General features: G+C 39.5%; 2 protein-coding genes across 3 annotated transcripts; one reads left to right on the top strand and one right to left on the bottom strand.

Moving 5' to 3' along the window:
- Positions 1-2,528: 2,528 nt before the first annotated feature.
- On the bottom strand, positions 2,529-19,366 carry aldh18a1 (aldehyde dehydrogenase 18 family, member A1). Of its 2 annotated transcripts, none has more exons than XM_085284694.1 (18): positions 19,114-19,366; positions 18,842-18,947; positions 16,639-16,790; positions 16,088-16,237; positions 15,573-15,677; positions 15,333-15,491; positions 14,101-14,191; positions 13,343-13,467; positions 12,791-12,935; positions 12,625-12,698; positions 12,401-12,500; positions 11,839-12,059; positions 5,434-5,571; positions 5,120-5,315; positions 4,917-5,038; positions 4,571-4,757; positions 3,093-3,188; positions 2,529-2,957 (listed from the first exon to the last, which is right to left on the bottom strand). In XM_085284694.1, exons 2-18 carry the CDS (start codon positions 18,936-18,938, stop codon positions 2,761-2,763), a joined length of 2,355 nt encoding a protein of 784 aa, XP_085140820.1. In that variant the 5' UTR covers positions 18,939-18,947; positions 19,114-19,366; the 3' UTR covers positions 2,529-2,760. The 2 variants fall into 2 exon arrangements, with proteins under 2 accessions (XP_085140820.1, XP_085140822.1); XM_085284696.1 differs by having other exon boundaries at positions 15,339-15,491; positions 19,114-19,365.
- Positions 19,367-23,925: 4,559 nt separating this feature from the next.
- On the top strand, positions 23,926-26,801 carry pnmt (phenylethanolamine N-methyltransferase). Its single transcript, XM_085283399.1, has 3 exons — positions 23,926-24,290; positions 24,853-25,063; positions 25,468-26,801. The coding sequence occupies exons 1-3, from the start codon at positions 24,116-24,118 to the stop codon at positions 25,904-25,906; spliced, it is 825 nt and encodes a 274-aa protein (XP_085139525.1). The 5' UTR covers positions 23,926-24,115; the 3' UTR covers positions 25,907-26,801.
- The last annotated feature ends 1,092 nt before the right edge of the window (positions 26,802-27,893 follow it).

The following is a 27,893-nucleotide window of genomic DNA, read 5'->3' as shown; positions in this document are numbered from 1 at the left end:
AGGGTAAACTGGTCCTGCAAAGGTTTATGTCAATGCAAAATGGAAATTATATTTAAAATAGCAGTTTCAGTTAGTAACCTCCCTGGTTCATAACAGAAACACTCCTCAGTGTTCCGTTACGTAGAAAACTCCTGTTACTACGTGAACTAGATGCACACACCTGCACTTCAATAGCTACTGTAACAAACAACTCTTTACACTTAAGAGATGGTAAAATACAATTCTATCAAACATTATGTATCAAAGAAGCAATACTGAATGCCCCTAGATTGTTCCTTCTCTACCTCCAGTCATTTAGATGATATTTTCAATCGCTCCACACATAAAAAGGAAAAAAGAGTGAGATCCGAGTTTTGTCTCCCTCTTCATCTCTGAACCCTTTGGACTTGATGATGGGAAGCTGATTGAAGGGTAAGTAGTGCGTTTTGGAGAATGAATTCTTTAGATGATAGAAAAGAAAAAAGGAAAAAAGAAGAAACCGAGAAACCCAGAACATAAGACTGTGATTCCATTATTAGTCTCAGTTCTCCTTTTCTCCCTTTTCATTTCTGATGGCTGGATAATTAAACCTCTATAGTATTGTCTTCCATGTTACTTGCCCCACTTCCAGCAATGCGAATTCCCCTATGGGCAACTTTAAAAAGGGCCTTTTTAGACATCTGTTTTTCAGATCAGTATGACTTTTTTCCCCATTAATTTGTGTTCTTTGTGAAAGTAGAAAGACTAGTGCCAGGACAGAGATGAACATACATGTGAAAATGCTCAACATTTCATCTGCCAAAAAAAAAGAAAAAAGACAAAAGAAAGAAAAATATCCAAATATTCTTTTTCAACTTTTTATTCCACAATACTGCTATTAAATAACCCGAACTAATCCTTAAGTGTGCATTGCAAGACATCTGATAGCAGCTCAGAGGCTGGAATGTTACAAAGCTTAATTTAAAGGCAGTCGCATTCTCCCCTCCAGCTTGAAGGAGGCAGCTTGTCAATTACGATTCCCGCTCTGACAGAAGCTTTGGGCGCCAAAAGGAACAAGCAGGAAAGCAACAAAGCATGGAAAAATGAACACAACATGCAAAAATAATCAAATAAATAAAAAAATATGGGAATATATGGATGCATGTAAATTGGAGTGTATTTAAGTGTCATTATTGCAGAGAAAATCTCATTTTCTGATGTCCTAGAATTGCATATTTTTAATCCTATTAGGTAAGATTTTACGAATACATTTACAAGCTGCATGTCTGATAATGTCACGGGTATTTTCAAAAGACAATATATCAGAAACATACAGAAAGTTCATCCCAGAATTAAAGCGGGGGGTACAAATATTGTTTGAACAAAGAAAGCACTTACAGTACAGTCAGTGTGAACCTCGTGGGTAATGAACCGATGTAATCCACTGAGCCCTTAGTCACTGAGAGGTTACAATATTAAATGTAAATTTAAATTAAATGATCATTTTACCATAGTAATACTGTAGTGGCTAGAGAGAAGCCATTAGCAATGTGTATCCATGACCACACATAATAAAGTTGGGATAACTTCTAATGATAAACAAGTGCATTTTGTTATAAATATTTTTGGATATTTTTGATCAAACTGAAAAATCATGTTCTGTGATTGTTTAAAACACACTGCTAGAGGTTCTTTTTGATATATCAATTATAGCAATGAAGTGTTTTTTATAGGTTATTAGAGTAATGTGTAACTGCGAAGGTACTTAGAGTCCATTACTAATGTGTGCTTAGAAAGATTCTTAGTTTGCACAGTTACTGTCAGAGTAATTAAACAGGGGCTCTAGCTTCTTGGTACCAGACATATGTTAGCTAATCAGAGTCACTGCAGACAGATGCATGCTAGTTATCTGTAATCAGCATACAGCCACACTTTTCATATAGAGAGACAGGGACCATATGACCTGTCAGCTTAACCTCCTAAGACCCGAACTCTTCCACGTCATGCATTTTTAATTTCTCTTTGATATTTGGGCATATTGGGGCCCGATGAATGTAAAAACAAAGAATTACCAGATTTTTTTTTTTACCTTATTTTTGTTTTTAAGAAAAATAAGAGCCACATATGAGGATATTCATTTAAAATTTTGATATAACAGTAGCAGTATAATGTCCTCGTAAGTGGATATCAGGCCCATGTAGAGCAAAATTGAGTATTTTGGTCTAAATAACCCAAAATGTGATGTCCACATATGTGGACGCCAGGTCCTAGGAGGTTAAAGTGGGAGAATAGTCAGACAACCATTATTAAAGTGAGATATTACCAGGAAATAAAGGAAAAAGAAATGACATCAAGCAAGGAATTTGAAGTTATTAAATAGATGTGTAAATAAATGAACAGTTTTAATATCGTTTTCTACCAAAATCTTTAAAAAAATAAATAAAGTAATTTAATTAAAAGATACCATTACTAAAATTAGTTTGCCCAGTGCAAATTCAAATGAGAAAATAATGACGAATCTCAATCTGTGTGAAGTATTTTTTTTTGCATGGTTTAAACACCGTTTGGGGTTTTTGCATAGTTTAATATTGGGGCTTATTGACTTACCCAACCTAAGCTGAGGTAGAATATTTTCAGACTCTTAGTCCTTAAATAGGAACCTCTTTTTAAATGTAGTAATAAAATGAACCATTGCTGTTTTGAGCAGCTATGTGCTTCAAAAGTTGAAGATAGTGAAAACAGTCAACCATCATCTTGAGAAAATAATAATAAGGCCAAAGGAATGCTGTCAGACTCTCTGGCCTAGTTGCTGTCTCTCTGTCCAGCTAAAGGCTGCCCAGCAGGCAGGTTTTCATGCAGGTACTTCATGGTACCATGCTCCGAGAAGTCGGCTACTGTGTGTCCATCACCTCTCAGGACCCACTTGGTTGTGAGCAGGCCCTCCAGGCCTACAGGGCCTCGGGCATGTATACGAGCCGTGCTGATACCTACCTCTGCTCCTAGAGAAAAGTACAGAAAGAGTGCAAATAATGAGGACTACATGAAGAGAACATATCAGTGAAATATGAGTAAAAATATTCAGGCAGGTTTAGAGAAAACAACACAGAGGATGTCAACACAAGACCACCACATACCCAGTCCAAAGCGGTAGCCATCTGCAAAACGTGAACTAGCGTTCCAGAAAACACAGGCGCTGTCCAGCTGCTGAAGAAACTTCTCTGCTGTGTCCTCTGACAGAACAAAACATCTCATTAGTGCTATTGTGTCTGTAAACACTTTTGGGGCTTAATTTAAAGAAATGAGAATAGAAACTGCGCTAAACTGACACATTAATGCACTGAATGAGACTGAAAGCTTATATAAAACCTAAAACTATCATTTAAAGCAGGGGTGGAGAACTCCAGGGCTCAAGGTGTCCTGCAGGTTTTAAATATCACCTTGTGTCAGCACACCTGAATCAAATGATTACTTCATTGCCAGGCCGCTGGAGAACTTCCAGACATGTTGAGGAGGTAATTTAGCCATTTAAATCAGCTGTGTTGGATCTAGGACACCTAAAACCTGCAGGACACCAGCCCTTGAGGCCTGGAGTTCCCCCATCCCTGATTTTAAGGCTTTCCTGAAAACAAAGATATGTCCCCTGACATAATCTTTGAAATTCACGTGAACCGTGCACATCCATCCAAAAATATATCTACAAGCAGGTTAATGAAGACAGCGTATTCACCATTTTTATCAATCTTCTTCTCTGATAATATCCGACTTTGATACAAACTGATTAGTCTGGAATTCACTGAGGTTCCTTCTGTAGTCACTAGATGGCAGCAACACATCCTCTACTGCATGTGAGATCATCCTCAAGGTGGAAATCTTACCAGTAAACACTTTGCTTTATTTTTTAAAAGTTAATTCTGACTGCCAGAATAAAAGCACATAATATTTTTAATATTTATATTTTCAAAGGAACGTGAACCTGAGTTTCTTTGCCTTACTGAAAAACTAAGCTCCCACCATTCAAACGATACTAAATAGTGTCCACATGTGAATAGAAAATTGTAAAATATATGAGACATCAGTTTTGTCCACATGGTAATGACCACAGCCTTAAAGTGAGAGAACACACTGGAAACTGCACAGGATAGCTTCTTTCAAGATGAGTTAAGGACACACAGCATGACGGCTCACTTCAAAGACAGAAGTGTGTCTGAGCATGTTTCAAAGTTATGAGAAGTCTTTTAAACTGTTAATCAGCTGCTCTACATTTTAAATGGGCTCCGTCCACAATCTAGAGTCACAAAGGGAGGATGTGCACTCATCCTGACAACACCTTGTCACTGCTCATTAATCGCTATGGCAGAAAGTGAGACGTAAGGTGGACTGAATCCAACAGAGAGAGAAGGAAAACTTGATGAATATTAAGACACGGAACAAAAAAAGAATGACCAAACTGACAGGTGCTACTCAGTCATGGTGAGGTAAGATGTGACAGGAATTGTGAAACTACAAGGCAAAGGAATTAAAAAGCAAATTGGTAGAATGTATTTAAAAAGAGGGAGAGAGAAAGAGACTAGGCAAGAACAAAGTACTAACAGCGAGATATTGCATCACCTACCATTTTCCGTGATTATAACATCTGTGTGAAAGCTGCCATACTTATGTATGTGCTCTACGGCCTCCTGCATGCTGTCCACCACCTCCATGCAGCACTCCAGCTCACCATACTCTGTCCGCATAGACTTTGCCTCTGAGGGGCTGAATGTCAGGTAGGAGGCAAACCGAGGGCCTGCGTGAATCTTCACCTAGTCTCATCAGACAGAAATAAATTATTTCTAACTTTAATATATTATGACAAACTTTTTCATTTTGTTGGATGACTAGTGATGTATCTAAAAACGAGTAACATTGAAAGTCAGCCGCAGGTTTCCTTAATTTATCAATGCGTGTATTTGGCATTTTACCCGTTCAGTGCGGAGCATGTCGATAATTTGGTCGAACATAGGGGTCCTGAGGATGTCCCGGTGAATCAGCAGAGTTTCCATAGCGTTACATGCAGCTGGATAGTCACACTTGGAGTCTCTCACTAGAAGAGGAAAGCATTAGTCAGTCGCTGGCATGTTATGACTGACAGGCATTTATATGGGGGGGAACTGTTCTAACTGACCGATTTTTATGACTTTGTCAATGCTGGCTTCTGAGTCCACATAGACGTGACAGATTCCCTCGCTGTGACCCAGCACAGGAATGCCCTTGGCCGCTCGCTGAATGTCCCGCACCAGCTGGGATGAACCTCGGGGGACGATCAAGTCTATCATCTTATCCAGTCGGCACAGATCCTCCACTTCCTCACGGGTGCTCACCTGGGAAGAAATACGGGTTTGTGAATCACATCAGATAGAAGAGTGTGCTGTAAAGTGCTATAAAGATGACACAAGGTTCTCACTGCTTTTTAATAAATATGTAGGAAATCAGTTTTACCATCTGCACAGCCTCCTTGACTCCATGCATGGAAAGAGCTTCCTGGGTGAGCTGGTGGAGGACATGGTTGGTGTTGGCTGCCTCTTTTCCTCCTTTCAGCAGGAGGGCATTGCCACTGGCTATTGCCAGTGTTGATACCTAGTTATTACAGGTGTTCCGAGAAAGTGACAAAGTACATTTATAAAAATGGAAACCAAAAAGTTAGCTAAGCATATAAAGCACAGAATGTGTTATGGTAAGTTCTGCAGAAATACAAGGTGTTATTATTTATTCATGCTAATCTCCTATTCATAGTAACTTCCCCACATATCCATTAATAGAATAGAATAGAATAGAATTCAACTTTATTGTCATTGCACATGCACAGGTACAGGGCAACGAAATGCAGTTTGCAGCCATCCAGAAGTGCTTTAGTGATATAGATATATTACAATATATATTAGCAATAATATAGATATGTGAGTATATTACAGAAATGGGTCTATTATGGTATGTTATAATGTACACGGTATGAAGTATGTTGTGAATATTCTATAACTATAAGTATGTACAGGCTGTAGTGAGTACAAGCTATGTACAGGATATGAACAGGATATAAATATGAAAAACTATACAGAATATGAAATAAATAACTTTACAGAATCTGAGATATACAGCTATACAGAAATGGGAACTATGCAAGTTGTAAACAGTTGTAGGATTAAAAATTATCGAATGTACAGAATGATTATTTACACAGAGCTATACAGTAGTGCAGTTAAGATAAGTGAGGGTGTAGATAGTTTCTACAGAGGCTATATAAAGTGCTAGTGGTTGTGAGTGGTGGTTCAGTCCATGTTATTATTGTGTTTGAGGGTACAGTTGTCCATTGTGGGTGTGTGTATGTTCAGTCCATGAGTTTAACGTGGGTCAGATGTCAGGAGGCAGAGTTCAGGAGTCTGACAGCTGTGGGGAAGAAGCTGTTCCGGTACCTGGTGGTCTTAGTCCGGAGGCTCCTGTGGCGCCTCCCAGAGGGCAGGAGGGTGAAGAGTCCATGTGATGGGTGACTGGGGTCTTTGATGATTTTCCCAGCCCTTTTCAGACACCGCTTCCTGTAGATGTCTTTTATGGCAGGAAGTGGTGCTCCGGCGATGCGCTGGGCAGTTTTCACGACCCTCTGCAACGCCTTCCGGTCCGAGGCAGAGCAGTTCCCGTACCAGACTGTTATACAGTTGGTCAGGATGCTCTCGATGGTGCAGCGATAGAAGTTCACCAGGATGTCTGAGGACAGGTGGTTCTTCCTCAGAGTCCTCAAGAAGAAGAGGCGCTGGTGAGCCTTCTTGACCAGCTTGGAGCAGTTGGTCGTCCAGGTGAGATCCTCAGAGATGTGGACTCCCAGGAACTTGAAGCTGCTCACACGCTCCACAGCCGTCCCCTTAATGTGGATGGGTGGATGTGGGTCAGCATTCCTCCTGTAGTCCACGATGAGCTCCTTGGTCTTCTCGGTGTTAAGCAGCAGGTTGTTTGTGTCGCACCACTCAGCCAGACGATCTACCTCCTCCCTGTAGGCGGCCTCATCGTTGTCACTGATGAGGCCAATCACCGTGGTGTCATCTGCAAACTTAATGATGGTGTTGGAACCATCAGCAGGTCTGCAGTCGTGGGTGAAGAGGGAGTAGAGGAAAGGGCTCATCACACAGCCTTGTGGTACACCGGTGTTCATTGTGATGGTAGATGAGCAGCGGTTATCCAGCCGGACATGTTGGGGGCGGTTGGTCAGGAAGTCCAGTAACCATTTGCAGATGAGGGAACTGATACCCAGGTCTGTCAGTTTCCTGATGAGTTGTGAGGGGTGGATTGTATTGAATGCTGAACTGAAGTCTATAAACAGCATTCTGGCGTAGGTGTTGTTGTTGTCCAGGTGTGAGAGGACAGAGTGCATTGCGATGGAGACTGCATCCTCTGTGCTCCTGTTCCGGCGGTATGCGAATTGGTGGGGGTCCAGGGTGGGGGGGAGACAGGATTTGAAGTGTGCTAGGACCAGTCGCTCTAAGCACTTAGTGATGATGGGGGTGAGTGCTACTGGGCGGTAATCATTGAGGCAAGATGGGTTGGAGTTTTTGGGTATCGGGACGATGGAGGTGGATTTGAAGCAGGCCGGTACCACAGCGTGGGCCAAGGACAGATTGAATATGTCTGTGAGCACTCCTGCAAGCTCCCCAGAACACGCTCTGAGAACACGCCCGGGGATGCCATCAGGGCCTGCAGCCTTGTGGACATTGATCCTGCTCAGCACCGCTCCTACATCGGTGGGGGAGAGAGTCATAGGTTGGTGGTCTGGCGTCATGTCTGCTTTGGTTGTGGTTGTGGGGTTCCCTCGCTCAAAACGAGCATAAAAGTTGTTGAGCTCGTTGAGGAAGGAGACATCAGAGGATGCGGGGGAGGGTTTGGTGGTCCTGTAGTCTGTGATGGTCTGGAGTCCTTGCCACATGCGTCGGGGGTTGGAGTTGGAGAAGTGTTCTTCTACCTTCTTTTTGTAATGGTGTTTGGCTTTTTTGATGCCCTTCTTTAGATTAGCCCTGGCTGTACTGTAGGCGTGTGCATCTCCTGACCTAAAGGCAGTGTTGCGGGCCTTCAGGAGGAGACGAACATCCCGGTTCATCCAAGGCTTCTGGTTGGGGTACATGGTGATCCGTTTCTGGGTGGTGACACTGTCTGTGGTTTTGGAGATGTAATCCAGTACAGATGAGGCGTACTGGTCCAGGTCTGTGTGGGTGAACATATTCCAGTCTGTGTTTTTAAATCTGTCCTGGAGCACTGCGTCTGTCCCCTCTGGCCACACTTTAATTGTCCTCACAACAGGTTTCACACGTTGGATGAGTGGTGAATACCGTGGTGTGAGGAACAGGGAGAGATGGTCCGATTGTCCAATGTGGGGGAGGGGTGTGGCTTTGTAGGCTCCAGCCAGGTTGGAATACACATGGTCTAAAGTCTTGTCTCCTCTGGTGTGGCAGGAGACATGTTGGTGGAATCTGGGGAGGACTGTCTTTAAATTGGTGTGGTTGAAGTCGCCAGCAACAATAAAAGCAGCCTCGGGGTGTTTATTCTGGTGTTTGTTAATGGCTGCAGAAAGTTCTTTCATGGCCAACCTAGCATTAGCGTCGGGGGGTATATACACGGCAGTGAGTATGATCGAAGTGAATTCTCTGGGGAGATAATAAGGTCTGCATTTGACCATTAAAAACTCCGCATTAGGTGAGCAGTGACTCTCAGTAGTAGTGGAGTTCATGCACCAAGCATTGTTAATATAAATGCACAAACCTCCACCTCTGGTCTTGCCGGAGTCATCTGCTAGCCTGTCGGCTCGGTGTGTGTGGTGTCCTGCTAACTCGATAGCATTGTCCGGGCAGCTGTTGTTCAGCCATGTTTCGGTGAAAAACATGACATTTGAGTCCATAATCCGTCTGTTGTTAGTGATGGAGAGCCGTATCTCATCCAGCATGAAATCAGCATGAAGAACAACTGAGATACAGACGTGTAAGGACAGAAGAAACTATGACTGCATTTAAGAACAATCTATTAAATCAGGACTGGGACAAGGTGTACAAAGAAGCTGATATTGATATTGCATATGGCATATTTTTAAGAATATTCATGGAGTTGTACGATAAAAACTGTCCAACAATAAAATACAACAGAAAGCACAAATATTCAGATAGACCATGGCTCACTAAGGGTTTACAAAATGCATGTAAAAAGAAAAATACACTCTATAGGGAATACCTAAAACAAAGAACAAAAGAAGCTGAAAATAAATATAAAAAATACAAAAATAAGTTGACCAATATTATACGTGTATGTAGAAAGGAGTATTATAGTAAAATATTGAACAACAATAAACATAATATGAAAGGAATATGGGATGTTTTAAACGGTATCATTAAAAATAATTCTGGACAACAAAGTTATCCACAATACTTTATCGATAATGGCAATATTATGGAAAACACTGCTGATAAGGTCAACAGCTTTAATCATTATTTTGTAAATATTGGACCAAAACTGGCAGAACAAATTCCTGAGTCACTGCCATCAGTAGAATGTAGTGAAAACCTGATTGATAGGAACCCTAACTCAATGTTCCTCACATCAGTGGAGGAAAAAGAAATAATTGACATTGTACACATGTGTAAATATAAAACATCCACTGATTGTAATGATATTGACATGAAAATCGTCAAGAAGGTCATTGAAGGAATTGTAGGACCTCTAACATATATTTGCAACTTATCATTTCAGACGGGAAAAGTGCCAAACAAAATGAAAATAGCTAAAGTTGTGCCGCTGTATAAAACCGGGGATAGACGCCACTTCACAAATTACAGGCCTGTTTCTTTACTACCACAATTCTCCAAAATCCTAGAAAACCTGTTTAATAAACGATTAGACAAATTCTTAGATAAATATAAATTACTCTCTGACAGTCAATATGGATTCAGATCAAAAAGATCAACATCTCTGGCATTAATCGAATCAATTGAGGAGATTACGAATGCTATAGATCAGAAACAGTATGCAGCTGGAGTATTTCTGGATCTCAAGAAAGCATTCGACACAATCAATCATGACATATTAATTAATAAACTGGAACGGTATGGGATTAGGGGGGTTGTACTGCAATGGGTGAAAAATTATTTAAGTGACCGGAAACAATTTGTGAAGCTGGGTGTCCATTCCTCATCATGCTTGGACATTGCTTGTGGTGTTCCACAAGGCTCTGTACTGGGTCCTAAATTATTTATTATTTATATAAATATATATATATATATATATATTTGCAGATGACACAAATATTTTTTGTTCTGGGGGGAATCTAAAGGAGCTGCTGGATACAATTACTTCAGAAATGTGCAAAATTAAAAAATGGTTTAACAGGAACAAACTATCGCTAAATCTAAGTAAAACTAAAATTATCTTATTTGGGAATTCCCTTAGAAATGCACAAGTGCAGATTCATGTAGATGGTGTGGAAATTGAAAGAGTACTTGAACATAAGTTTCTTGGTGTGATTATAGATGATAAATTAAACTGGAAGTCTCATATAAATCATATACATAACAAAATTTCAAGAAGTGTCTCAATCTTGAGTAAAGTAAAACACATTCTGGACCACAAATCACTCCACATTCTCTATTGTTCCCTGATTGCACCGTATTTGAATTACTGTGCAGAGGTTTGGGGCAATACTTACAAATGTTCGCTATCATCAATCTTTATATTACAAAAAAGGGCCATAAGGATAATCCATAAAACTGGTTACAGAGATCATACAAATCCACTATTCTTAAAATCAAAAATTCTAAAATTCACAGATCTGGTTCATTTTCTCACAGCACAAATTATATATAAAGCAATAAATAACCTGCTTCCTGACAATATTCTAAAAATGTTTTCTAAAAGGGAACGGGGATACAATTTGAGGGGGGAATTAAATTTAAAACATCCTCGTATCCATACAACATTAAAAAGTTTTTGCATCTCTGTGTGTGGAGTGAAGCTGTGGAACAGACTAAGTAAAGATATGAAGCAATGTCCAAGCATGGCGCAGTTTAAAAAGCGGTTTAAGGATATGGTTTTTACAGGGTACAGGGAAAAGGTAGAGATTTGATAGGGTGTTCTTGTCTAATATTTTCATGTGTGTGCGCATGCACGGGTTTGTTGGTATATATATATATATATATATATATATATATATATATATAATTGTAGGTTGTGTATCCTTCAGGTGTTAATGGGGTTATTGAAAATGTGTATATGTGCGTATGTGTGTATATACGTAGGTATGGATAGATAGAAACATATATGTGTATATATTAAAAAAAAAAAAAAAAAAAAAAAAAAAATTACACATAACATATAATGTAATTACAAGGAGGTATTTCTGTAGTCTATTGATACTAGATAGTGGATAAGGGGTGGGATTAAATAAGCTTATGCTTCTTCCTGCTCCTTTTTGAACATGGACGTTATTTGGAGTTGTGGTTGCTCGTTTTCCTTTTGTTTGCTTTGTTCATTTGTCTCTTTTAATTCTATTTTTTTTTTTTTTATACTTTTTCAACATGTTCAAAATAAAGATTCAATCAATCAATCAATCATTTTGTTTGCCAGAGAACGGACATTGGCGAGAAAAATACTGGGTAAAGGCAGCCGGTGTGGTGTTAGCTTTAGCTTAGCCCGTAGCACTCCGCGCCTACCTCTAACATTTTAGTTTTATCCCAGTCTAATACATGTGTGTGATGAAATACAAGGACATTAAGAGGTCAAATATCAGCCTTGTCTTGATATTGTCCCATATGTAATTTTTGTCAACAATGTTCAAGTGTTTTATATGTTTTTGTTAAGATTTAAGTTCTTCTGCAGCAATACCTGCGGCAAGCAGTCGGGTCGGGCCTCAAATATGACCAGAAGCAACCCGATGGGTACAGTAATCTGCTCCAGCTCTAAATTATGAGCCACTCTGGTCCTGCGCAGCACTCGACCCACACTGTCCTGGGCGGCCGTGGCTATCTGGCGGAGACCTACTGCCAAGCTGTTAAGTTTGGCCGGTGACAGACTGAGACGCTTCAGCATGGCTGGAGGCAAATGGCCTACAGAAAGAAGGCATAGCAGAGTTACACTTTGATAGCAGGTAGTGAGGTATAAAACTCATATGTAGAGAAAGGGAAAGTCGCCCTCTGGTGGCAACACATGAGAATGTTATCCCTTAGGTTCAATGTTGAAGTTATTGTAGCAACATACATGCAAAAGCTGCTGAAGTCTGGAAATCAGTTACATACATGGCACATGAATTTATTATCCTTATTTTTTTAAGAGAATGTGAAAGCACTAGCACTACAATACCAACATAAAACATCAAACAAAGAAAATGTCTCTGCAAGTCTAGTTTATATTTCAAAAACCAGACAGACTTGATGTGGTGTCCTGTTACCTGCACTGACAGCCAGGTCCATATCCATCTTGTTTGCAGCCAAAATCTCTTCCTTCCTTTCAGTCAGCAGATCTGCTAGATGGCAGATGATCTCACTCCTCTGACAAGTAAACAAAATAATTCAGTTTTTCTCTTTAAGTGATAAAGCACCCAAAGAGCTGTTTACATTTTTAAATGTTTATAAAAGATATTGCCCGAGTCCTTTATCTAAAAACATGTGTCACCTGGTCTGGATGCAGAGATGCAAGGGCTCTTCCAAAACGGCGCGCCATTTCTGTCTGTTCCTCCACAGATGGGCCTGAAGGAGAGTCAGGACAGAATTAAACATCAGAGCCTGCAGATGCAGTTTTACAGCAATAAAAAAAATTTATTCAGCCCAGGTAAACTCACCGGCAGGTTTAAATTCAGAGAAGAAGGTTCCTACTTTCTTGCCTTCCACAATGTCAGTGATGACATGGCCTGTTACTTTGGGGTTGGTGCCATTTGCAATAACCACTGAGGTGCCACCGTGCAAGGCCCAAAGGGCAGCTTTGACCTGCAGCCAAGCAGAGATTTAAAAAAAAAATTGTATAAGATTTACTTAATTTTAATACTCAGTCCAATCAAACGTACAATCTTTTATCGTGTCCAATATGACATGCAAACATTATCATATTGGAAGACACCATCTGAGAGTTGGGTCATCCCAACACGTTACATGTAATAACAAGCACAATCTGACCTCTTGTTGTTCATCTTATTTTATATATCACCGCTCATACTTTAAGGATTTTTCCCCCAGTCTGTGATATCTGCCCTGAGTTTTGTTGGTCGCTTGTATTTCTCATTTAGGTTTATGTAAAAGAATTTTCTGTAGAAAACTGATGCAAAAAAAAAAAGAAATGTACAGGAAAAACCTGAACTTTTCCTTATTGTAATGACTTGATGGGCAACTTCACCAACCTTGGCCTCCATGCCTCCGATCCCAACTCTAGACTTTGTACCATAGGTGATGGACTGCTGGTCTCCAGGGTAGAAGATGTCAATGAGCTTGGCATCATCTGTTCCAGGGGGGCTGTTGTATAGTCCTACAATATGACCATTACGCATATGACTTATTTGTTTGAGATGAAAATAACCAGCATTTACACATCAGCCTAAATTGTTCCCACATCCATTTTATTGCTAATGTTACTAAAGCCATAAACAAAGCTGGTGAATATAGTTTAGTTAGCAACAACAAAGCAAAGGTTATATCCTCAGAAACATCCCAAACACATAATAATACAGATATAGAAAGAAACTGCAAGATCTCTGTTGATAAGAAAGCCCTATGTGATGATTGAAAGGTACTATTTTTGCATAAGTCAACCTCTTTAAAAGGAAAATCCTGGATAGTACCCTTTTATTGTGCATAATCATATGATAATTTACTATGATCACTCTTCTCTGCTGAAGTTTTGTTTTATTTAATATTCTAAAAGCCATCCAGATGATGCTGAATGACTGCAGCCGTGATTCTGTGTGTGCATGGACGCCATGTGTCAGCTCCATCAGCATTAGTTTCAAACACGAAGGCAGAAGGTGTGTGTTTGTCTTTCTCATATGGCTCTCCATTGACCCTGAGAGGGATGTTTTTTCCCCCCGTCAGCAAAGTGACCAGACAGATGGTGTTGTTACCTAACAGCTGACCCAGAGTGTTGTTGCAGTGACACACATACCCTCCACATCAGAGAGTGCGATGAGCAGGTCAGCCTTCATCTCTACAGCTAGCCGTGCTGCCAGGCTGTCGTTGTCCTTAATGCTGATCACCTGCAGAAACAGAAAATTGCTCATGTAAGCTCCTGAAGGCAGAAAAGCGGCAGCAGAGAGTAACCCATGAGCTTATTTTTTAAAGACAGAACTAAGCAGATAAACTGAAACACAAATATGTTAATACATATGACTCTGCAACACTGTTGGCAGCAACATCTGGAAAATGTTAAACAGAGCTGATCAACTCAGAGATAAGCTTGTGAAGAGCTTTTTGATGCTTGAGGTTTGGCCTTTTTTGTTGTTTTTTTCCCCATCAGATGTGACTGCATTTGGACAGAACTGTGAAGTTAACACTGACTCCTTTCAGGACAACCTAAAGTTAAACGATACAAAAGTAGGTGTGGCCACTCTAATAGCTGATTTAGACATTGGAGATGAATCTTTGTAGAGATTTTGGAAATCTCCCACCAGAAAATTAGTGTCCTTACATTGATGCTAAGATTATTATTCCTTACACTGAGGTAATGATTGTTATTTTCTCACTGATAAATTCAAAAACTGCAGCGAAAATGTAACGAAAAAAAGCACTGAACAGGCCAAACATTGTGATTACTAGGGAGGTGCACGCCAGGTTACAATGTAAGATTTGTAGTTGTGACATACATACAGTGTAGATTTCTCACCACGGCATAAATTTTAGCAGATAAATTACATAAAATAGGTAGTTATTTTTATTAAAATATCGATTTTGCTAGAAAGTTTTTTTTCCCAAAAACAACTGTTTTCTGTTAATTAAAGAAAACCTAAAGTTATACCACTGACTTATAAGTAGTAGTCTTCTAGCTGCCTAAGTCAATAATTAGTAATATTAATAATACAAATACAACGCAGTAGAAAGTGAAGCTAAATAATCTGATAAAAAGAGGTAAGTTATTCTCACAGGATGCCCGGTGATCACATGCACTGCTGTCTATCCCCTCCCTGCATACACATGCCTTTATGGTTGATTGCAGAGCTGACAAGGTAAGGTGGGGGTGGCAGAGGTGTTTCAGCGTGCGTGCGTGTGTGTAAGATAGAAAATGTTGTAGTTAATGAATAGTGGATGTTAAAAAAATAAAAATAAATCATAAACACCGTCTGCCACCCCTGCTGCCACCATCACTACAACCAGCGGTGCCCCCATGCTGCCTGTACCCACATTTACCCCCTGCAGGTCGCTGTTGGGCTCCGGAGGGGGCACCACAGCATCATTGGTGTTGATGATTGGCACGATGTTCATGTGCAGCAGCTCCTGCAGTGTGCTGTTCAGGTTCTGCCTCTTTTGGTCATCGTGGAAATCCAGATTTGTCACCAGGACCTGATGGCACAAAATCAGAAAATGTAGTGAGGGGAAAATTTAAGCAGTAGTAATTAATTAAGCAAGAATTTTGCAAAGCACCTGTGCTGTACAAGTGCTGTACTGGGTGAACATGGCTTCATACAGGGCCATCAGACCGCTCTGTCCAGCTGCAGCACAGGCTCGGGCCTCCAGCACCGGCAAAGACTGAAACACAAACAAACACAAAGACAAATTACACCACACCGACCAAGTGCAATTTATAAGCTAGACAGAAAAGTGTGACCTACACACTCTATACACAAAGAAGAATAAATGTAAGCTAGTGCAACATATGATAGTATTTGCACTGAAGTACACGTGTTTGTTCAAGTGAACTGTCTGATAAAGCACCATAGCATAAACAAAGTTTTAATTAACTGTAAACAATGAGCTTCAAAATAATAGAAATTATTGTGGGATTATATTGGGATGATATTTCATTGTATTTTCACACTGAAGAAAATCTAAAGCATTTGGTGAAGATTTGACTTACCTTGTCAGCAAAGTGGCAAAGTTTTCAGCTAACATAAGCATCTTTATTTTCTGAGATACCCTAAGTTCCCATCTTTTCTCACCATGTCATTGAGTTGACTGTGTCCAGAGTGGAGCGCCTGCCGAACACTCTGGGACAGCAGGATCTCATGTCTCAGTCTTTGCTTGCCGAAGGCCACAGCTCCACTGGTGACAATCATCATCTCCCTGCCTTGATTCTGCAACATAGCCACCTGCGCAACAACGGACCCATTTAGTTTCACTGCTGGGGCTATTTTCTTCCTCTTCAGGCTCACTAATGATTTTGATTTAAAGCTCAGTTTTAACCAATTATGAACCCATACATTCTGTAACTTGGTGATAAATGTCCATTTTGTACTATCTGTAGCAAGTACTACAGTACATGTGTCTACAGAGAGATAGAAAATGAGTTGAATCAAAGGAAAAAGGGACATTAAAACATCATCAGTAGATGGGAAACATCATGAAAACCCACAGATTGGTTTCCACGTCACTGAATTTTAAAACAGTTAGGTCAAAGCTTGTGTTACCTGATTTTTACCCCCGTGTCAAGAATTTTCTACACAATAATCTGTAAAATGTATAGAGTGCATCATTTTATTTGTTTTTTCACCTGCTCCACAATCGAGGCCAGCCTCCCAAGAGCCAAGCCACACTCATCTCCACGTGTAACGACGGCACTGCCGAGCTTAACTACGATCCTCTTGGCCTGACGCAGCTCACTGCGGTGTGCGAAGGAGCTGCTATGAGCCCTGCCCTGGCCACCTGGAAGATATTTTTCTGCTTATTAATCACACTTAACTTTTCAGTACTGTGCTTAATAAGAGCCAGCTGCTAACATAATGTTCATGATGCTGCCCACTAGACTAAATACTAAGATGATCTCATAATGCCTGATTACATTCACTCAGCATTCACTTTGCGAGGTACAGCTAGCAAAATGCAGTTACCTAATCAGCCAGTCACATGGCAGCAACTAAATGCATTTAGGCATGTAGACATGGTCATGATGACCTGCTGGAGTTTAAAGTGAATATTAGGTGATTTAAGTGGCTTTCAATGTTGCATAGTTGTTGGCGATGGATGAGCTGGTTTGGGTATTTCAAAAACTGCTGATCTAGTTGACAGAGAATGGTCAGAAAAAGAGAAAATATCCGGTGAGTGGCGAGTTCCCTGGGAAAAAAAAATCCCCTGTTAATGTCAGAGATCAGAGCAGAATATCCAGACAGTTTTGAGCTGAAAGGAAGGCAACAGTAATACAAATAAATATTTGTCACAACCAAGGCATGCAGAAGGGCATCATGAATGTGGAGCGGACAAATCTGCAGCAATTGCATGATGCTATCTATGCCACAAAGAATTAAGGCAGATCTGAAGGTAAGGAGTCCAACTCAGTACAAGCACGGTGTAACAAATATGTGGCAAGTGAGTGTACATCTCTTTACTTATTGTAGTTTAAAAATGTCTCCCTTCCACATTTGCTGATGTAACACTATCTGGGTAAATATTTTTCCTTTAACTGACCACTTCAAACAACCATTTTTTTTTTTTTTTGCTGGGTTTCCGTTTCATTGATTACATGAATGAAGCAAACAGTGTGAGGCCCTTCCACACATCCATTTGCAACCTGGGAAACAGATAATCACAGCCTGCAAACTGCCACATCAGCAGGACACTCAGAGAAAGCCTGTGCTGACATTACACATCTCTGTGGACAGAGAGAGCGCACCAAAAAAAAAAAAAAAAAAGAAAGAAAAAGGAGGGGGAAAAAAACAAGGAGAAAGAGAGCAGTCGGTGACATCTTTTACAGAGTAGAGCAGGTCAGAAACTGCCCTGACCTACAAAATCAAATCGTTTAATGTTTGAGCATGTGACCAATACACTATAAAAACTTTTTAGCTTGCTAAGATCACTTTAATTATCATTTCATTTGTGATTATTTGTTTAATTCTGGATCAATCGCTGGTCTATATGTGTGATGATTAACCGAAACAACAGTCACAATATATAGTTATTGTCTTTAAAATGTCTGTTTTCATAACCAATTCTTAGACAGTCCTCTGGGAAAAAAGATTTGCATGAAGAATTATTATTTTGAAGTGATTTACCACATATCAAAAAGTTTCTGTCCTGGGATTAATAAAGCAATTGACATATTACATTTACTTGCTGGTGTTCGACTGCCAAAAAGAGATTTTTAATGTTTCTGTGTGTTTTCTATGTGTAACAGCTTTGCTTATATTGGTAAACAGACAGTCAACAGGTTTTACAGAGGGGTTATAAATAAAACGAGGAAAACTATTTGTTATACAAGTTTTTTTTCCATGACTCTGTGTTATTGTACCTACATTATAATCAATACAGTCCTTTTTGGTCACTTAAAATATCTTTATAGCACTGTGATGGTATATCTGATGTCATTTGCCCTGTTTTCATGGACGGATTTCCATTGAAAAAATACATTTTATATGTCAATTTACACATTTTACCCTCCAAAAATAAAGGATATATAAAAGTGACTTTGCCAAAAACCATTTGAGGCTTCTATATTGAGACAAAAATGTTCTTTCTGGCTCAAAATGCTTTTCATCATTCATTAGAGATAAATATGTTTCACATATGTTTGACAGATTACAGGCCATCAAGACACAAGTTTAAATTTGTTTTGGTTTTTTTGGGGGGCAAATACCAGAAATAACTTTTTTGATACAGCCCAGACTGCCACAATATTATCTTAACACATAGAATAATCTATTCCTTTAACTGTCCCACAAGGGGAAATTTGGTTAAGGCACATAAAGCACTGGATTACTTGCCTTGTGTCAGTTTTCTGGAGAGCAGCTGGCTTAAGTGTCTTGGTGAATCCGGGGGGATCTTTGAACACAGGGTGAGCCTCAGCAGCAGCATGGTCATTTTTATGGTCTTTAATAGAGACAGAAACACCAGTAGGACAAATACATCAACTTTTTCCATCCACCTAAGACGTCTTCTTGCATAGCAACATGAAACCTGATTGCTTGCATCCACGTGCACAGTCAAAATATAAATAAACCTCCTGCTCCATGCATATTAAGATGTTTCTTCTTACTTAACCTCCTGAAGTCCCGGTATATGTTGCCCTGCGTGCTAACCAGCCCCTGTCTTCTGTTAATTCTTGTTCACCTTCTTCTTCTTTAAGCTTTGATTCCTTCATTTATCACAGCAGTGCTCTGAACACAGACGGACACGGCTCCTCCCCTAAGTGATGAAACTTTTGCTGCAGCTTACAGCAAAGAGAATGAACACGGAGCGTTTCGCTTCGTTTAAAAAATATTCGTTAAAGATATTATACTGATAACTACAATAAACTAATAACTCTCACTCTGTAGTCTGATATTTAAAAATAAAAACCGACGCCTTGTACATTGGCTGTGAAGTGGTAGGAGATGACGTCAGGCCGGCCGGCGAAATGCGGAAGAAGAACGGAAGACGGTAATTTTTTTCACTTTTCAAAATAAACCCCTGCCACCCGACAGTCATGCTGTCGTACAATGCTGTTAGTCACTACTGTAATACTGACAGTGCTCTACTCCAGTGACATTGGTGGAGGAGCACCAGAGGTAAGGGGTGATGAATAGGTAAGAGTTTCTAGTAAAACAAAAGATAGATCATCAAAAATAAATTGTGTTGTTTAATAAAAATCCTGACTCGTGTGTTGATGGTGACTTAAGGAATCTATATATTCTAAATGCTTTTCCAACCCATAACCTCACATTAGGACTTGTAATGATACAGAGGGCCACCGCAGTTTGAAACGAAAATATTTTTCATTAAATGCGTCCTGTATTATTCTCATTTAGTCAATTTAAAAGTAACTGGAAGTGGTGGATGCTGAAATCATGTCCTGCACTTCTATAATTACCTTGTCACCTATATTTCAGTTACTCCATATAGTTAAAAAAATATCAAAACATGAATTTATTTTGCTTTTGTATTTTTGTAATTACACTATTGTGCTTCAACAAAATAGAGTAACCCAGAGGAGACTTGACTCACACTGTTGAACCCCCACTGCCCCTGGGACTATAGATAACTAAATTGACTCCTGTTGTTCTGGCTAAGTGTGTATTATTCCATTATACCTGACCTGTTCTTTTCTCTGTTGTCTGTTTTATCCCTTTTATCTGTTCTTCCATGTTCCTCCTCTCCTTTGCTCTATTATCTGTCTATCTGACTCAGGGGAAGGAACTGACCCTTACCGTACTCCTGCCTGCACTAATCCACAAACATGTCTGTGCGAGTGGGTGGTGCAACATTTTAATTCTGTTTATTTTTGGCTCTTTTTAACTCTTTTTAAACTATTTTTGTGTTCTCCACAACGATTTCATGGAATTATTAGGACATACACATTCACGTCGCCCTCTTGATAACTACTAGGGTATATCAACCTCAGGTGTACTTTGTCTTCAGTTCTTGTTAGAAGTGTTAGCATCGTGAAATATTTAATAGTTTTGAGCAGACTGCACATTATACCTGCATAACATCAACGTGTTTTTATTTGAACTGTGAGCAGTGTACTGATATTCACATTTACCTCTAAACATTGAGTATAGCCCGAGTAAAAGTGCACACTGATATGGTTGAATCTTGTCATGTTCAGAATACAAAGCAATAAGACCCTCTCCTCCAAAACTTATACAGACATATACAGTGGTGTTAGGGAATAAACACTGGTCAAAAAAAAATTAAAGAACACATTTTAATCAGTGATCAGTGTAGCATCAACTTTATGTTTCCGTCTGTCTGACCCCAACAGGTTGCACCTCAGACCATCCAGGAGTGTCAGACATGCAAATAAACATCTAGACGACAAACAAACTGTAAACCATTTTTGATTGCTGCTGAAACTTTGGCATAAAAAAAGCCTGGTACATCTTTTTTTTTCACTTTGGTTTTCAAGCTATCTTTTAACTTAGCCACTGTAGGATGATCATTTTCATTTCCTTGAAATGTCTTAACACATTACCCAGTCATACCAGTACATACAGGGAGTGCAGAATTATTAGGCAAATGAGTATTTTGTCCACATCATCCTCTTCATGCAAGTTGTCTTACTCCAAGCTGTATAGGCTCGAAAGCCTACTACCAATTAAGCATATCAGGTGATGTGCATCTCTGTAATGAGAAGGGGTGTGGTCTAATGACATCAACACCCTATATCAGGTGTGCATAATTATTAGGCAACGTCCTTTCCTTTGGCAAAATGGGTCAAAAGAAGGACTTGACAGGCTCAGAAAAGTCAAAAATAGTGAGATATCTTGCAGAGGGATGCAGCAGTCTCAAAATTGCAAAGCTTCTGAAGCGTGATCATCGAACAATCAAGCGTTTCATTCAAAATAGTCAACAGGGTCGCAAGAAGCGTGTGGAAAAACCAAGGTGCAAAATAACTGCCCATGAACTGAGAAAAGTCAAGCGTGCAGCTGCCAAGATGCCACTTGCCACCAGTTTGGCCATATTTCAGAGCTGCAACATCACTGGAGTGCCCAAAAGCACAAGGTGTGCAATACTCAGAGACATGGCCAAGGTAAGAAAGGCTGAAAGACCACCACCACTGAACAAGACACACAAGCTGAAACGTCAAGACTGAGCCAAGAAATATCTCAAGACTGGTTTTTCTAAGGTTTTATGGACTGATGAAATGAGAGTGAGTCTTGATGGGCCAGATGGATGGGCCCGTGGCTGGATTGGTAAAGGGCAGAGAGCTCCAGTCCAACTCAGACGCCAGCAAGGTGGAGGTGGAGTACTGGTTTGGGCTGGTATCATCAAAGATGAGCTTGTGGGGCCTTTTCGGGTTGAGGATGGAGTCGAGCTCAACTCCCAGTCCTACTGCCAGTTTCTGGAAGACACCTTCTTCAAGCAGTGGTACAGGAAGAAGTCTGCATCCTTCAAGAAAAACATGATTTTCATGCAGGACAATGCTCCATCACACACGTCCAAGTACTCCACAGCGTGGCTGGCAAGAAGGGGTATAAAAGAAGAAAAACTAATGACATGGCCACCTTGTTCACCTGATCTGAACCCATTGAGAACCTGTGGTCCATCATCAAATGTGAGATTTACAAGGAGGGAAAACAGTACACCTCTCTGAACAGTGTCTGGGAGGCTGTGGTTGCTGCTGCACGCAATGTTGATGGTGAACAGATCAAAACACTGACAGAATCCATGGATGGCAGGCTTTTGAGTGTCCTTGCAAAGAAAGGTGGCTATATTGGTTGCTGATTTGTTTTTGTTTTGTTTTTGAATGTCAGAAATGTATATTTGTGAATGTGGAGATGTTATATTGGTGTCACTGGTAAAAATAAATAATTGAAATGGGTATATATTTGTTTTTTGTTAAGTTTCCTAATAATTATGCACAGTAATAGTCACCTGCACACACAGATATCCCCCTAAAATAGCTAAAACTAAAAACAAACTAAAAACTACTTCCAAAAACATTTAGCTTTGGTATTAATGAGTTTTCTGGGTTCATTGAGAACATGGTTGTTGTTCAATAATAAAATTATTCCTCAAAAATACAACTTGCCTAATAATTCTGCACTCCCTGTACATATCCAGCAGGATTTTCTCTCCCATTGATATCTGTTTTCAGAGTATTTGTTTATTTTTTTAAGTAGTCGAAACTTAGTTACAGAATGTTTAATGTGCATTTTATATATTATTATGTCTGATAACTTTAGTGGAAACATATTTTTATATTTCCAGTCCCGGTGGTTTTTATATTGTTGTGGATTGTGTGTGATTTAGCAGCCCTGATGCATCTGATACCTTTGCATTGTTTTTTCTGGTTGGTACTGGAATTTCACCTGGATTTTATACATTGTGATTGTTGTTTGTCTTAAACAATGCTGATCACAGATAAATGTTGAATGCATCTGTCTTTGTCGTTTTCTTTTCAGACAGTATCAGTATTTTCTTTCTTTTCTCAGTCATAATTAACCATTTACATATTCTAATGAATTTAAATTTAAAGGATTAAATTGCAAAGTATTTATTAAATAAATCTTTCATTACACTGCTGATTAATACCCACAAACCTAATTAGCTTTATTAAAATGGGGCTCTTACATGTGTTAGACTCAACCTAACGATAATAGCAGAGCTTCACAACTATTTACATATTTTGAACTAATAACAATCCAAATTGTCTCAATGTGTGTTACAGTCTCCAGAGTGTGAAATGTCTGTGGACACTCAGGGGACAGAGGAATGCTTTGAGGTGAGCAAGAGAAAGATTTTCTGTTTGAGTGTATATATAAAAATATTTCAAGAGCATTGTAATTATATTTATATTATATATATATTATATTGTAATTATATTTTTTAAAGCTTTATTTTAAAAACCGTAAGATTGTTTGTCTTGCTAAGATTGTTAGCAGGACAACAATCTTTGCATTCTCCTTTTTTTGTGAGTGTCAGTGAAAGACTTTACAAGTTTCAAACTTCTTTTTAAATCTTTGACTTCCTATGTGAGGCATACGTAAAGAGGCAGTCTTCCCCGCCTTTACTTTGCAACCACTTGATATTTCTTATCTCTGCAGCTCAGTACAAAAATCACAAAGCGAAATGGCCAACGAAGACAGAGACAAACTTGTTTGTCTTTGAGACAGACCTGTTTGTATTTTCGAAAGGGGTTGCCTAAGAACAAACCTGCTCAGTGCCATTTAACTCCAAAAGGCCCTTTGGAATGATTGTGTAGATATGAGAGGCTTTTGAAAGGTGGGTGAAGGAGCTAAAAGCCATATGAGGAGTCCATTATTGGGTCTAGTGTTGGAGGAAGCCCCCTGATCTGATGGTATCAGTGCCTTAGGGCAGGGAAAGTGAACAGAACAAATGCTATCAGGCAGCATCGACTAAAAAAAGAGGATCTCTATCTCTGTCCATGAAACTCAGAGTAGCCCAAAGCAAAAGCACACGCATAATACCACAGATACACCCACACAGAGACACACAGACACAAGTATATAATTCAGCTCAAGGGGTCTCAGCAGCTTACCTGAAGACTGACCAGCCAAAACAGACGTGCAAGGTATCGCAGCAGAGAAAGCAGGATGATGGAAGAAAAAGGAAGAGAGAATGGAGTGGCAGCCATGAAAGCCTGCTACCGGAGATTTGATCCTGCTGCGTATCTACAGTACAACTACACTCCACCACGGGCTGACTTCACAAGAAAAGACAGTATTGTGCCGTGGAAACTGGCATGCCTGCACAGAGCTTTTACTGAAGGTAAGGAGGTTCTGGCGTATTTTGTTTCTGAAATGCAATAAAAATTTGCTTCATCACTCATTTGCTTCTTCATCTCCCCATTTTTCCTTCTCCTAAGATAAGATAAGATAACTCTTTATTGTCATTGCACAGTCATACATAGTACAGTAGTACAATGAAATTGGAAAACTGTCCTACGTCGGCACTACATATAACACAACACGACACGATATGACAGATCACAACGCAACGAACAACACAACACAGTATATTAAGAAGAATAAGTGTATGTGTATTGCACACTGTTATTATTGCACATTAATCCTAGTTTGTAGCAGAAAACAAATAGAGCCTTGGGTGGGTCCAAGCACTGCTGAAGAGCTTGTCCCTAATAAAAATAATAATTTTTAAAAAGGCAACTAAACCTCTTTTTCTTTTCCTATAAGGTTACTTAATGAATGATCACTTTTATTTTACTGAGTGATTCAGTGTCAGGATCTTTACATCTAATATGATAATGTTTTAACCAAGAAAACTTTCCTTCATGATCTCACTTTGCTCTTTTTTTCTCCCCTCTTCCCAGGTGATATGAGTGGTGAGCTCCTCGTGGACATAGGTTCAGGTCCCACCTTGTACCAGGTGATGAGTGGCTGTGAGGTTTTTAGTAAAGTGCTCCTGACAGACTTCCTGGAGGTGAACCGGCAGGAGCTGAGGCGCTGGCTGCAGGATGAGGGACAATGCAGTCTTGACTGGACACCATACCTACAGCACGTCTGCAAACTGGAGGGACGACGGTATGGAAAAGATCACTTTGAACTATAGCTAAAGACTTGGTACAGCTTAAAATGATGGTTACTAAGATTCAGTGAACGTTAGATACCTGGTATTTTGTATGGCTAACCAAAGACAGAGAGAAAGAAAAACAAGATCACATATTTTCCTCTTTCTTGTTGATTTTCTTGAAGCAACACTCTTTTCTTGCACAGTCCTCAGAATGAAGTTGCCTTCTGTGTCATAACAATTTATTTTGGGTTCTATCATGGAGCGTTCTTCTTAATAATAAGACAAGAAAAAAGTGTCTAAGTTAGAATAAAATACTTGCCAGTTTAATGATAATGATAAAAAATCATGCACTGATTAGAATATGGTGCCAGTCTGAAAGAGCTGTTTTATACAGTTTGATGATTCACTCAAACAGGCCCTCAGCGTGGACTGAGAAAGCTGCAAAGTTACGTCAGGTCGTCGCGGACATCCTCCCCATTGACGTGCACTGCTCTCAGCCCCTGGCTCCTGACGCCCTTCCTTTGGCAGGGGCCGACTGTCTGGTGTCCTGCTTCTGCCTGGAGAGTGTCAGCCCTGACCTCGCTGCCTTCACCAGGGCCCTTGGCCACATCGGGAAGCTCCTGCGCCCTGGTGGTCACCTCATGCTCATCGGAGCCCTCGGGGAGAGTTATTATTTTGCGGGGCCTGGGGTGAGGATCCCAGTGGTCCCGCTGAATGAGGCCCAGGTCTGTACTAGTTTGAAGGAGAGTGGATACACTCTGATCCGACTGGAGGTTTACACACTGACTCAGGATATGAGGGTGGGGGTTGATGATGTGACTGGAGTGTTTTTTGTAAAGGCAAAGAAGGATTAACAAGGGAGAAAGTAAACAAGTGAGAGAAAAGCAAAGAAGGCAGATAAAAAAAATCTCAAAGAAGAAATTAAATAAGTCACTATTCAGACGGAAATAATATAGATTAAGCCTGGGTAAATGTTTAGCAGTTATTTAGACAGTGGATTGCTGATAATGCTGAGAATAAAATGCACACATATTTCTGTTTTGAGTTAGAGCCTGTGCTTTAGTCATTTTAAGGTATTCCAGTTTCCACACGAATGACATGTTTCACTTTATTCCACCACATTTTGTCGCATTTTCATCATGTTACTCTGGACCTCCGTCTGTCTTTCTAAGAGGGAAAGTAAATGAGAGACTATTTTGCTGCAGAAACACTTATTGGTTTAGTAAAGGCAGCCACCTCCTGCAGTTTCTACAGCATCAAGAATGTAAACATTAGTCCTACAGTAGGCATATCACATAAAATCCCCACAGGAATTACCCAGCCGTATGTAAACAGCATGTGCTTATCTTCGTTCAGCTGCTAATTATTCAAAAGGTTGAGATGATTTTTGATTGTATGAATAAAAATGCAATGCTTATTTATTTTTCTTGGTACTATGTGCTATTTTAGGGAATCATTTTATATTGCCATCTAGAAACGTCTTTGTGTAATTAGAAGGATTGAACACAAGGTGTCGCTACTTGATCATCTTGAGTTGCTCCTCAAATCTCATCACAGGCCTTAACACATCTCTTTAGTAAAGAGATATCATTGTTGTTGTTATTATTATTATTATTATTATTATTATTATTATTATTATTGCTGCAAAACGGTTACTAATTGTACTCTAAATTAATTACAATGTGTAAAGACACTATTAATAGCTTATTTTGTGTTCCCCTAACATTAAAAAAAGCTTAACAAAACTAACTTGTTGCCTTGGGTAATACGTATTACACTCACATGTTCATTTTGCCTTGAGAACTGTTTTAATTTGTCATAGTAAAGATTCAACAGGATGCTGGAAACATTCTTCAGAGATGTGCACAGGACCTAACACAGAACTCTGGGCCCTATACACCACATTTAATAATAATCTAGGATATGCACAGTTTGACAGTTTGAAATCTCCATCTTCAACCCTTGTTTCTCAGCAAATTCTGTTGTTTGCGTCACACTGTCACTATCAGCAACAAAATAAGTGTCCAAACTTATTTGTGTTTATGAAACACTAAATTAGAGGTACCTTAGTTGAGAGCAACTAATAATAGTAATTAATTTTATGAAAATACACTTAAAAGTCAAAAAATCTGGGCCCTGGCCTTAAGTTTGATACCCTTGTTTTAAATGTTATCACAACACAAATGTTAGTGATGCCATATACATGTAGTAGCAGTAACATTTATAATCCAGAAATTCAATTTGCCCCTTTGGGCAGCTTTCAGATAAACAGAACCACAACAATAAAGATGTCACAGTTACAAACATCACAGATATTAACAAGATGGGCCTGAAACATCACCCAGAATCAAAGCACAGCTATGTGCAAATGACACTCTCAACGTTACACCTGGATTTATTCAACAATTACACTGCAAAGCATAAAAAACTTCTGGCACAAGAAGTTTGCAGAGGTGGAACCCCATACATTTGTCCTGATGGTAGGAAGTTATACTCACTATAAAAAAGGTGCGTCACTGAGGATGTCTCTCCATTTTTATACCTCTTAGGACTATAGAGTGAAAAATGCTAGACAATAAAGCAGAAATTAGAATTACTCTCCACCACTGAATAATAAAGACAAACCAGAATGTGTTAAAAGTCAAAAGCATATAAATCAAAAAGGGACAAATATGCACATTTTGGTACATTTATCCACTTTTGAAATATTATGCAGGGATCTGCTGTGCTGTAATGCTGCCCCATGGTTTTTAATTAGAACTATTTGAAGTTTAATAAATGATACCGTGGCGATTAGAAGATATAACTGACTACCTACAACCTTTTCTTTTCTTTTCATTC

The sequence above is a fragment of the Mchenga conophoros genome, linkage group LG8, assembly GCF_057382185.1.
Source record: "Mchenga conophoros isolate Kocher_MC1m ecotype Shallow Benthic linkage group LG8, M_conophoros_male_GT1.1, whole genome shotgun sequence".
Classification (NCBI taxonomy): domain Eukaryota; kingdom Metazoa; phylum Chordata; class Actinopteri; order Cichliformes; family Cichlidae; genus Mchenga; species Mchenga conophoros.
Note: the sequence above shows the minus strand (reverse complement) of the source record. Positions and strands in the feature narration are given on the sequence as shown.

What these genes read in the sequence shown, in the direction of transcription:
- aldh18a1 (XM_085284694.1), bottom strand. Translation starts at nt 18,938, where the DNA reads ATGACCATGCTGCTGCTGAGGCTCACCCTGTGTTCAAAGATCCCCCCG. An exon ending in ACAGTCAACTCAATGACATG is followed by an intron (nt 15,678 to 16,087) that starts GTGAGAAAAGAT and finishes TTTGTGTTTCAG; the next exon opens with TCTTTGCCGGTGCTGGAGGC. An exon ending in TCGGAGGCATGGAGGCCAAG is followed by an intron (nt 12,936 to 13,342) that starts GTTGGTGAAGTT and finishes GCTTGGCTGCAG; the next exon opens with GTCAAAGCTGCCCTTTGGGC.
- pnmt (XM_085283399.1), top strand. Translation starts at nt 24,116, where the DNA reads ATGATGGAAGAAAAAGGAAGAGAGAATGGAGTGGCAGCCATGAAAGCC. An exon ending in GCACAGAGCTTTTACTGAAG is followed by an intron (nt 24,291 to 24,852) that starts GTAAGGAGGTTC and finishes CCCTCTTCCCAG; the next exon opens with GTGATATGAGTGGTGAGCTC. An exon ending in TGCAAACTGGAGGGACGACG is followed by an intron (nt 25,064 to 25,467) that starts GTATGGAAAAGA and finishes TCACTCAAACAG; the next exon opens with GCCCTCAGCGTGGACTGAGA.